This window comes from Panthera pardus, unplaced genomic scaffold (genome assembly GCF_024362965.1).
Source record: "Panthera pardus isolate Hobbes unplaced genomic scaffold, ASM2436296v1 HiC_scaffold_13, whole genome shotgun sequence".
NCBI lineage: Eukaryota > Metazoa > Chordata > Mammalia > Carnivora > Felidae > Panthera > Panthera pardus.
This window is the reverse complement of record NW_026526688.1, coordinates 166269748-166282739: the sequence shown is the minus strand read 5'-3', so window position 1 is coordinate 166282739 and position 12992 is coordinate 166269748. Positions and strand designations below refer to the sequence as shown.

Below are 12992 nucleotides of genomic sequence, written 5' to 3'. Positions count from 1 at the left end.
TGAGTTTGAGCCTGGCGTCCGCTCTGTGATGACAGCTCAGAGCCTGGAGCCCTGCTTCTGATTCTGTATCTCCCTCTCTCTCTCTGCCCCTCCCTTGCTCATGCTCTGTCTCTCTCTGTCTCGCAAAAATAAATAAATGTAAGAAAAAAAAATTAAAAACTCTCTTACGTGTCTAATCTCAGCTTGGTATCTGCTTCTCCAAAGCTTCTGCCTCCCACATATTTTTTAACTGACACTGCTAACTATTTACTAAAGAAAAATTTTGAGTCACATACATCAGTGTTGGGTTTTCTTGTTTTTGTTTTACTAGGCTATTTAATACATTATACAAATCGATCAGTTTATATACTTACCGTTTGTGAAAAACTACTCTAATGAGTTATTACTATTCTTAATAAAACAAGCAAAAGCTTTGAACTAATAATAATTCAAACAGACTAAGTAAACCAAAGTATGCTATATCCTATAATTATAAGGAGAATTACAAACAGAATTGTAATGCTATATATGCTATATGATCTTTATAGAATAATAATTTCAAGGAATCAGAGATTCCTTGATAATTTCAAGGAGACAGAGAAAAATAATATAGGTCTATAGCAAGTCAATCAAGTAATATAACCTGTCTTTCATACATAGGCTAAACATTCATCAGAGTTTGCCCAGGATGGCCGTGGTTTCTATCTGTTGTCTTAGAATAATAATTGCACCCTCTTTTACTCACAAAATGACCTAATTTGGATGATAAATTATATAGTCACCCTGTATATAGTGCATATAAAGGTGACTTCAAATGCCCTGGTTCTGACACCTGGGGAAAACTCTTCCATTAATCTGTTTAGAGGGTCAAGATGATACTTCAAAGCCAGGCCTCATCTGTGATCTGTTGTGCATGACAGATTAGCCTTTGTTTATAAATTTCAAATATGTTTTTATAAGCATAAGACAAGTGATAAGTTCCAGGAAAGAAACATACCTGTTCTCATGTTTCTGAGTAGGAGATATCCTAATGCCAAAGCCTACAGGAGCTAGTTTTTAGAGACTAGATATTGATTTTAGATCTGAAATTCAAAGAAAATGAAAGTAAACTAAAAAAGCGAATTTTCTTGCTTTCTTTTTTCCTCTATATTCCAACCGCTAATTTTTTTTTTAGACAAAGCTCCCTTCTACAATTGCAGCTCTGAATCATTTTTATTGTTTGTACAAGTTAGTAGGGAAGCAGAAGAAGTAAAAGCCTGGTAGGTAACAGGGTTACAGATCTGAACTTTCGGAGGTTTAGAGAGGTGAAATGATAGCCCACTCAATTCTATGATTTTCCTTTTAGCACGAGAGAATGTAAGACTCATCACTTAACACACACAAAGAGGAATACTTAGGAAATTTGAGGAAGGAGAAGGGACCCTAACCTGGAACATTAAGTGTGTTCCACTCTGTTTCCAAAGTGTCCAGTATCTAATTCTCCCATAAAATTGACCACACTGCATCTTAATTAACAACTTTATTTATTTATTTATGTTTATTTTGGAGAGAGAGAGAGAGAGACAGAGTGCGAGCAGGGAAGGGGCAGAGAGACAGGGAGACACAGAATCCGAAGCAGGCTCCAGGCTCTGAGCTGTCAGCACAGAGCCTGACACGGGGCTCAAACTCATGAACCCCAACACCGTGACATGAGCCCAAATCAGACGCTCAATCGACTGGGCCACCCAGGGGCCTCTTAACTACCTTATTTATTTATGGACATCTCTAAACTCCTTGAAGGCAGCGGTTAAGGTTTTCAGTGTTATATCATTGGCACCCAGACCAGTGCCTGACACCCAGTAGTTGTCCCACAAAAAAAATTCACTGAATGAATGGAAAGAATATTCAAGCCCATCTTGCTGTTTGCAAGTAAAATTAAAGTGAATCAAGAAAACAAACAAATGAAAACAAAAATCATTGGCCTTAATAGAACTTACTAATGTAGCTAACCTAATATAAAATTAATTTCAAAGAACAAAGTAACTTTCTGATACTAGTACTACTGTCAGACTTATAAAATTGACATAAAATTAGTAAGAGGAAACGTAACAGGGAAGGTACAAGTCTTATGTGAAAAAAAACAGAAGACTATCGGAACAGAAACAAAACATAAAGGCAACGTATATATTTTGGCTACAAGACACTACCGTTAATATATAATCCCCAAATTAGCTTGTAAATTTAATGAAGTTTTAATCAGAATCCCGTAGTTCACATGTATGAGGTTAAAATCCTCATAACTAAATAGAAGAATCAGTATGGGAGTTTATAGGAAATTATCGAAAAAAGAATTATTAGATGAAGTTTGCCCTGCCAGAATAAAAAGAAAACATATTCTTACAAGAAGGAAAATAAACCATAATTTTAATTATAATCTATTAAAAAAGTGACCATTGGGTTAAAAGTATATTAAAATTAACACCAAATTCTCTATTGTTTGAATTTATATACATAGACCCTGAGAGAACATACAATAGAAACAGTACAATTCTTCATGACACTCACATTCTCTATGCCTTTGATGTTCTTATGCATCAGATAAAATCTATAATTCTGCTAAAAATTTTACAAAGTGGAGGCATAATATTGAAGCTTATTAAATTATAAAACATATTAAAAGATCTTAAAATCAAGTGGAATAAAGATATGGCAATGAGTTCCTCTGAATGCAGAAAAATATACCTTTTTTCCCTAACTCTTAGAATCACAAAATGAGAAATTAAAATATATTCATTGACATAAGGATCCTCTCAGACCATTCACTTAAAAAAGAAGAGAATACAAATGGGTAGAACTGAAACAAGAAAAATATCTTTCTAGTCATTCCGGTTCTGACAATTTGAAGGTTTTTCAAAAAGAACTGTTACTAAGGAAATGTTCTCTCTCTCTGTCTCTCCCACTCTTTCTTCTTCACTAATACTGACCCAAACTTATGCCCATGACATTGAGTCCTTTCCCAGAGTTACAGTTGATGCCAGCCTCTATGATGTCCGCGCTATAGTTAGTTCATCTAGAATTCGGAATACCAATTATATAGCATTTTATCATCAACATAAACTACCAGAATGCAGGTTCACTGAGGACAGGGACTCTGCCTTCTTTGTTCTGTACATTGAGCATATATTCTGTTCCATATATGCCCCATACACAGGACACAAATGTTATTAGGGCAAGGATTCTGTCTTACTTACCAGTGCATCTCCAGCTGTCAGAACTCTGCTTAACACACCGTGGGCCCTGAGTAAATATTTGTTGAATGAGTGCTAATGCTCCATAGATGTTTACTGAGTGAATTAATAGCTAAGACTATTTCCTGAAACATGAGGCTTCAATTGGTTACACTATTTTAGTGTAGATAGAATTAGATTCTGAGATATTTAAAAATAGAAAGAGACATAAATTTCATCTGCCTCCCACAGAGCACAAGAACTCTAACAAGCTTCTGCTTGAAGAAGTCTGGTGATAAGGCATCCATAATTTTGTTAGAGGCCTTTTGTGTTGAAAGAAAATGTGACTTCACGTAGCTTCCACTAGTCAGTGATGGTATGTCTATTATACCTATGTGTAATAAATTCAACCATGATTTTATTTAGCATCCTTAAAAATAAGTTGCCATTCCGAGTCCTCAAGAAACCATTTCTGGATTCCAAATTCTTGCTATTAACTCTTTATCCTATGGTGTTTTTTTCTAGATCAAGTGTTCCACTTTGTTAAAGGTTTTCTTAAAATAATTAATCTGGCACTATACATAGTATTCCAGATTATGTGATAGCGACACAAATTTTTATACTTACTATGCTTCCATCAACTGCATGGTCTGTCCTTTCTTTTCATCATTCTTTTCATCCCTCTCTTCCTTTCTTCCCCCCTCCATCTACAGTCATGCTAATTGCTTTGATTTAAATTGCATTTGTAATCTGAGAAGTGTGGTGGTTAAGAATGCAGGCTCTGAGCATAGAATACATGGATTTGAGTGTTGGATTCAGCACTTATCAGCAAGATGTTTAGCGAGTTTAAAAATTGCTGTGCCCCAGTTTTCCCATCTGTAAAACGGGGAGAATAATAGAAGCAAATATTATTCTCCCTTCATACTTGATTGGTAATTTGGCTGAGTACAATGTTCTATGCTGAACCTGTGGCTTTAGAATTCTGGAGACATTTCCCTCTTCGGGTATGGCTGGTGAGAAATCTGTTGGCTCTTTAATTCTCTTTCCTTGATTGAGATCTGTTCCAACAGCAGACTCTTCTGTTTATCATTGGCCTTCTGAATATATATTTCCTTATTGTGACTATAAAATGTTTTGCTTTGATTAATACCATAAATCCAGGCGTTACCATGAGTAAAAGCTGCATATAGGTTTTACGCATATCTAGTCTATTTGCCACTGCAAACGCAGCACGTTGCACTTTGTTTGGCATGTAACAGGCATTCAAGAAGTATTTGTTGAATGAAATTATGAATGATCTCACTGGAATCCCAAAGATACCTAATAATGCATAAGGGTTGAAGGACTTTACCGTACTTGAGACAACTTTAACCAGTATAAATTATACTAGAATCACTGTAATTCCCAGAATATCCATCGTTATATCTTTTCAGTTAAAATTTTAAATGCTATGTATTTTGCACAAATTTTCTCTCTTGGTCTTGAAACAAGCTGGAAAGGAGAGTGTCATTTCTATTTTCACAAATGAGGACTCTGTCTCAAAGATTTTCCTGAAATCACCCTAGTGGGAAATGGTGGAGCTAAAACTAGGATTTACATTCTAATGGCCAAGTCCAGGATTCTCCACTGGTACCGTGTGTACCTGTGAATTATTCTCTTGAGGTCCATACATTTAATTTATGCCCACCTTTCCTCATTCTCTCATGGTAGTCATTTATTATATTTTGATATAAATAATTAAATAAATAAATCTTAAGAGCCCTTTTTTTTTTTTTTTTTGGTTTTCCACCCTACCTTGTCTCCTCTCCTTTGGGACCCTGCCTTCATTAATATTTTCTTAGACAAATTTTAATCACCTTTATATAACTATAAAATATTAGGTTAGCCTATTTAATGATTGAATAAAAAGTCAAACATGTCCTCTTGTTGCTTAGGCAAAAGCGTGTCTCATAATATATTATGGAATAAAATGGAAGAAGGGCATAACTAAAAGAGTCTAAACACAAGAGATTTATCAATAATGATATTGGCATTTTAGCTTCAAAAGCATTTGTCTCTTAGTCTTTCTTTGAATATTTTATGATCATGGGATATCATTACTCAGTAATTTTGTCTTCAAGTTTAATTGTATTGTATTAGAAAATTAAGTCAAAAATCTAAATGCCTAAAGAAAAATCATTCACTAGTATCTCCATAAAATATATTACTGAAATTACTTGAAAATAATATATTTTATAAAGCAAATGTATTTGAATATTTTCATTTGGGCAACTGAACGCTAAACTGTATGATTATTGACTCATGAAATTGTTTGAAAAAAAAAAAAAAAAAACAAGTTATGTTCCCTGGGCTCTTTCGGAATATAACTTCTCAGTCAAAGCTTATCATAAATTACTTTTTAAAACAACTAAAGCCTCCGACTACTTTTTCAACTCGTTAAAAATCGGATTATAATTAGCTTTTCTCAACGTTACAAATAAGTCAAATCAGGCTTAAGAGATTTTAACCAACTTATCAAGATGCCATAGAGCCTCACAGAGAATGAAACATAGGTACCATGACTACAGCTTTTAGTTACAATAAGAGGATAGGCTTTCAGAGTTCAGCAATATAAAAATCAATATAGTGTCTCTTCTCTGTGCACTTGATGGAAACTAATGAGGAAGCAAGCTATTGTCTCTGATTAGATATAAGAAATAATAACCCCCAATTTGGTAAATCCCCAAATAGATGACTCTAAAGATTTATTTTAGAAACCAGCATATCAAAATTCTTAAAAACAGAACTGTGATTAGTTTTAGAAAGGCCCCTCAAAAGAAGGAGAAAGGGAGAAGGAAATATGAATGTAAATGGTTTATACATGCTGAAACCAATTATCTCCAACTAAATATTAAAAGGATGAAAACTTCACCACAACTGTAGCTACTTTAAAGTGAAGACACAAACTCTCATTATGGAGGCCCTGAGAGCTAATTATAACAGCAATATATAGCTTTATTTTTTAATATTCTTTTATTTATTGGCCAGAATAATCCAAATTATCTGTAGTCTTGTGATAAAATGAATTATTTATATATACATATTATTTATCTATATATATCTATATCTATCTATCTATATATATCTATATATAATTATTTATCTATATATATCTATATATATCTATCTATCTATATATATCTATATATAATTATTTATCTATATATAATTTTAACTACATAAGCCTCCTCTCTGACTCATACATAAGGTAAAACAAAGTACATGGAATTTCAATTAGAATTCCACTCTTGAAAACTGCAAAGAAAACCCAGTAGAGCAACCACTGAGGTATTTTATGTTTCAGTTCAAATAGTAAACATATTGACTACGAAAATGTGTAGAAATCATTAATGATCTCCAACCACCCTTCATTTCCTAGATGAAGAACCTGTTCAAGGAGGTTAGGGACTCTTGACACAGGTGATCATGTCTCCAGACTTCTAGAACCCATCCCTGTCAACTACACTGCACAACTCTTTAATTCTGAGCAGCGTGAAGAGACTTCTGGAGCGAATTATGATGATTGCAATGTAAATATCCTCAAAAACAAAAGATATTACTTAAATAAAACATCTTTGTAGGTAGACGGTATGTCCTTTAAGGATCAGCCTATTAGGTTGCAAGGGAAACTCCTACTTACAAAGGTAAAGGAGCATACAGGTTGTTATTTCAGAAAGCCACTGGGTAAATCTGTTTTTACTTATGAGAACACAGATTCATTTGTAGTATTATGAAGATTCGTGAAAGCACTGATACATGATCTATCAAAATATCTTCTATAATTTTATAATATATTCACAGAAATAAGCCATCATGGTACAACTTATATACCACAAATAATTAGTCGGTAGTATGTTTGTGCCCATGCAGAACATTTAAGTTTCTAAGGGAAAAAGGTAAATAAACTAAAACTGCAATACTTAAAAAAAACATTGCATGTCAAACATTTTCTGACAAGCCTAATATTGCTTAGTATAGCTTAATCCATTTCCTGTTTTTGGAGAGAAAATACAGTTGTTCTATCTGCTGGTAATGACAACAATATTCACTCTAGCTATAGACTAAAATTAATCATCATAATAATTTATTTCAGTAATGACACAAGTAGTTATAGAGGCATGTTTCCATCTGCATAGTGATTTTATTCTGGAGTTCTAAACAGGATAACATAATATAATAATATAATTTTAAATATGCATTTATACAAAATACATTTACATGATATGTATTGTATATCCAAGACCTAAATAGTGTCTGTTAATATATTTTAATTCCATTCAGCCACTACTCCTCTATACCTGACCATTTTATTTTTCTACCAGAATTATTTCAAAGTTTTATTGGAAGATATTACAATCCAAGAAGCTCAAGTCTTGTTCCTGTTAAATTGGGGGCTTGGGGATGCTACTGTCTCTCTCTTTGCCTCTCTGTCTCTCTTTCTCTGTCACACACACACACACACACACACACACACCACATTCACATCCCTACATTTTTTTCTTACTTGTAGACAACCAATTAAAATAAAAATTATTTACATACCTCAATAAAATATACATGGTTATCTCCAAATTAAATATAGCACACCCTCAAACCCAAAAGATTTTTAAGCCATATTTATAATCTCTCTTGATATAAAACTTTGGTTTTTCCAGAATACCAAAAAAAAAAAAAAAAAAAAGATAAGGGAAAAATCAACGTTACTTTATAGAAAAGCATCATACATACCATGTTGTGTAACAAGTTTCTAAAATAACTTTCTCTTTAAAATGCAGAATTATCCAGAAAGTTCATCAGTGACATCCATTCACTAAATTTAGTAGCAAAATCATTTCTACTCCCCCTCCCTGCTCCCAGTAACTGACCCTTTACTAGTTTCCACTGTGGCAAGTCACACAAAACAAAACAAAACAAACCCAAACTCAACTCCCCTCTGCGCTTTCACACATAGGTTCCTTTCATTCTATCTGAAAACAAGTAGATCTAATCGGAAAATAAAAGGACGGTAAAAGATCGCACTTGTGCCCAGGGGAATGCAAATTACTTAACTTAGAATGATTTTTTTTTTTTTTAAGAAAGAGAAATGAGGGGGGAGTGGGTGGATACCACAGAATAGTTTCAAGTCCTTGAATGTACTCACCAGTTTCCCAAATGCAGGGTCAGTAACAAGAACATCAGCCTCACCACTCTACTTTGGCTCCACAAAAGAAAAGGGGAGAAGAGAGCAGCTTTCCAAGAACCCATCAGGATTGCTTTTTCCGCTCAGTTCTCCCAGCCAGGACTTTTTCTCCCACCTCAGCAGCAGCCGGGTGAGTGAGTACGAGAAGGGAGAGTGTGGGAAGGCAGTACACCTCCCAACCAGGTAGGATGCGACTCCCAGCGGAATGGAGCAGGGGAGCCAATAAGACCGAGAGGATGTTGGCATAAATTATCTGAGAACGAGTTGGGCCAATCTCCGGCCCTGAGAGGCGGGGCTTCTCCTACTAGAAATCGGAGCCCAGTAGGGAAAAGGGCTCCGTCTTTCCAAAAGAAAAACAAACCTCTTCTCTCACGCAGCCTTGGAGAAACGTTTGAGTGGCCTTGACAGATTCCCTCCCTGGGAAAAGAAGTCTCCCTCTTCCCCCGACCTTCCCTCCTGCCTGACTCTATTTCGGGGGCTGCTGCCTTTTTCTCTCCCGGGTTTGGATTCTGAATCTGCCTTCCAAGGGAAGGCAGTACCTAATCCGTTTCCCCAGGCTCACGAAGGTTCTGCTATTTTTTGTTAATCATCGTTGGTAATTTGGAGTGTCGGCCGGTGTCTCGTTTCTCTTTGCAGACCCAGCAGCTGGCACAATGCCCGGCACAGATGAGCTCTCGGGAGATGCTGAATATATAATTGAATGAATGAATGAGCGGGCTTGGTGCATTCCTGGTAATCACGTTTCCAACCCCCCGCCCCCTTCCGCTGCCCTTATGAGTGAGAGGATTGGCAGTCGCCTCTCCCAGGGCACCAAAAATGATGCTCATGAATAATCCCCGGCAAGAACAATCTCATTTTACAAAAACATAAGCAAAAATTCCATTTTAAAAATGTCCTCTTAGCCATAGGAGTTGGAGACCTATTACATGGGTAGTCCTTGCTCTCTGCTCCCTCCCCAGTTGGCTTAGCGTTTGTGGAGCTCCAGTGTTTGGTACCTAACTTCAGAGGCTCTGCTTTGAGTTTGCAGCAGAGCCCAACAGTTACCATGGCAACCGGAAGCCTCTGGCAGATTGAACAACTGTACAGACGAAGACAGTGGTGGTGGTGGAAGCAGGCTCGTTCTGCCCAGCCATCTTCTGCCTTTATGCCTTCCTCAATCCCTGCTTCCCACTGAAGCCAACTGGGGTGGAGGTCTTTGGCGGTCTCATTAATCACCCCACCACTACCTGGAATTGACCAGATTCGGGGTGAACCGCATGTAAAAACCACGGAAGTTACTTGAGAGTATTTGTCTCCAGGGCAAACAATTCAAGGCAGAAGTAACAGTGTTTGCACAGGAGCATAAGGTAACTGTTGCTGCTACCTTATCTTCTGAAATCACTTAAAGGAACTGGATGGAGGTAACAAGCTTACAAATATTTTCTTGCCCAGAATAACAGATGGTGCAGTGCTGGGCTTTTCTCTTCTCTCTGATTGATTCTCCATCTTTTTAGTCTCCTCTGAAAATAGTATTGACTTCCTTGTTTTCCTTCTCCTACCAACCATTAATTAGGCGGCATTATTCTCTTTCACAAAGCATGCTAGTCAAGGTAGCTTATACCAAATAATTTATATAACAATAAAGTTTCATTATAATAGATTTAGAGGTGAATAAATTTAGTTAAAAGTTGATGCCAATATAAATCTGAGTAGGTTTTTTTTTTTCTCCTTTAATTAAGAATGTGCTTTGGATAGCTATTTAACTGTTTCATTGGATGCCCACACTAATACACTGATCTGATTAGCCAGTGAACCAGGAATTAATTCACTATAAGTATCCAGTGAATACCAAATACCTGCCTGGTTACTCTTTGCATTATGTTAGCATTAGGGAAGATTTTTGCATATATTAATAGGAATATGACACTGCATGGTGTTATACAATAGTAGTTGATAGTTCATCCATCAAAAATTCTTAACAAGATTTCACTCTTCTTGTTCTCATAGATATCTGAAAGATGCTAAAAACAGTTAAGGAAAATTAATGGAGAGGAAAGGTGAAGGATATACCCTTGGGTAATTACATGTTGACTGTTTACTCTTATGAAAGATAAAAGACTGGAGTAATTTCTAGACTGGGAAATTTCCTGTGTTTTACAAAATCTAGATTTTTGAACAATTTTGTGTTGTAATATTTTCAAATTTATCTCGCTCTTTTCTTTCAAGTAATTTTATCTGACTTTATTTCTATCTCTTCCTTTGATTTTCCCCCTTTTTATAATATATGTCTTCTGGAAAACTGATCCTATTCTGCTGTCATAGTTAATTATAATTCCCTGTAAACTGAGTAAAAAGGATCTGAGCCCTCCAGAACCTGGAGAAGGAATAATTATTTTGGATATCAGCCATGTCTTGATCCTGATGTCTGTCTCATTTGATTTAATAAATCAAATGGGGCAGGGGAATGGTGACATATATCGTGAGTTCTAGAAAAATCCAAGTAGGTAAGCAAACAAACCATAGTCTCACAGACTATGTGCCCCCTGGTACTCAAGGGGAAACAGATCAGGTGCCTTGCACAATTCCAGAGGAGAAGGCCAGAAATTGGGCCAGTAAGGGACTGGAGGAAGCTCTCTGTCGTCCATTGTGGCCATCATTTCCAACTTAAGACAATTGGACCACCTGAGACATTTATCAATATCTGGAGATATGTCTTCAGTTGTCACAATTTGGTGGGTGGGGGAAACTACTGGCGTCTAGTGGGTAGAGTCCAGAGTTGCTGCCACACATTCTAAAATTCAAAAGAAAGCTGTCCCACCACAAAAACTTACAAAGTTCACACTATCAACAGTACCAAGGTTGAGAAGCTCCACAGTACAGATGAAGAAGATAGATACCCAGATTCTACTGTAGCTGATGATTTCCTTATATTGTCTTTGAGTCACCATTCTCTTCCTCCTTCCTTTGATAGGCTGAGCCACAACCATTATCCAGCCGTATCTGGCTGTAATGATGACCAAAGCATTGTGCACATCAATTTTCTTTTTTCCAGAATTTGTTCCAAAGGTATCATCTGAGAATAAAATGCTTGAGGTTCCTATTAAAAATGCAGATTCGTGGACTTCTCTCCAGACCTATGAATTATGATTTATAGCAAGAACCTCTGGCAATTATCATGCATTCAGAAAGTTTGAGAACAATTGTCCCATAATCATCTCACAATATAACCAATGCAATGTGACCTGATTATGTCTGTGCAGCCCTGGCCTTAGCAAAGCCAGGTTTTGACATACTCATCTGTCTGTTATTAATTTATTCATTAAAAAATAGTATTGAAAACTTCTGATGTCAGACACTGTGCCTGGAAGTAAGAATACAATAATGAACAAGAGTTGCAATTTTTGCTTCAGTTTCTTCACTTATATAAAATAGATAAGAATTACATTTAGTTTATAGAGTTGTTTTAAGGATTAAATGGATTAATACATGGGGATCACTAAAACAGTACATGGATGGTAGGAATTACTCAAAAAAGTCATGGTTGTTAACTCATTGAGAGTAGGCTTCAAATTTGATTCATGTACCCCAGTCCTAGTTAGTCCCTGGCACCAAGTAGATATTTCTAGTAGGTACAGTCTAATAGGGTGGATGGAGAGGATTAGGGGATGGAGAGGATCGGCTGTTCTCACCACATCCTAAATATTATCATGATACCTGGTTTCTCCAAAGGGAGAAGACACTTTGAGTCCTGTTTGAGCTCTCCCAATGCACTTTTAGTCAGATGGCCACAAACTGTACATCAGTCAGAACAATAATAACAGATCCCTAAACTTATGTCTCAGTATCTTACTTGTTTTGTCTTGCCATATGCCACTCCCTCAGCTTAAGAGGTCTTTCCTGGGGTGCCTGGGTGGCTCAGTCGGTTGAGAGTCTGACTTCGGCTCAGGTCATGGTCTCAGACTCCATGAGTTCGAGCCCCCCGTCGGGCTCTGTGCTGACAGCTCGGAGCTCAGAGCCCGGAGCCCGGAGCCTGTTTTGGATTCTGTGTCTCCCTCTCTCTCTGACCCTCCCTGTTCATGCTCTGTCTCTCTCTGTCTCAAAAATAAATAAACATTTAAAAAAAAAAAGATGTCTTTCCTCCTTTTCATTTGCCTTCTCTTGTCATTCTTTTCTAGTTAAGTTTCAGTCTTATTTCCCCCACCCCCCAAACCTTTATTGATTCTTCACACCATGCTAGTCTGTTGTATAGTCTGTCCTATAGTAATAGTTAAAATCTACTAAGTATTCACTACGTGTCACCACGCATTATACTTAACAGTTCTATAATACACATAGGTGCAATAGTCTTCTATCACTTAAAGCAACCATTTCATATTCATATCATAGAACATATCACCATTTTTGGAAACTACCTGTATTGCTACCTAAATTCTCAGTTTTATGTTTTTAAATCTTGTATCAAAGAGTTACATAAGTGCTTATCGGAACTCATATTAAATATGTGTATATTTAATATTTGTGTATATTTAATTAGTACCTTTCTGTCCCTAAAATGTAGCATAATGAAGGCAGAGATTTCATTTGTTTTCATCACCCTCTTTGCCAAAAAC

At 36.3% G+C, this 12992-nt stretch overlaps 1 protein-coding gene across 1 annotated transcript in view; it reads right to left on the bottom strand.

Moving 5' to 3' along the window:
- Positions 1-9063, bottom strand: part of GABRG1 (gamma-aminobutyric acid type A receptor subunit gamma1) — a 68797-nt gene extending 59734 nt beyond the window's left edge. Inside the window, exon 1 of the mRNA XM_019412954.2 lies at positions 8365-9063. Within this exon, the coding sequence (XP_019268499.1) occupies positions 8365-8468 (104 nt within the window). The 5' untranslated portion in view covers positions 8469-9063. The remainder of the gene's footprint in view (positions 1-8364) is intronic.
- Positions 9064-12992: the final 3929 nt, after the last annotated feature.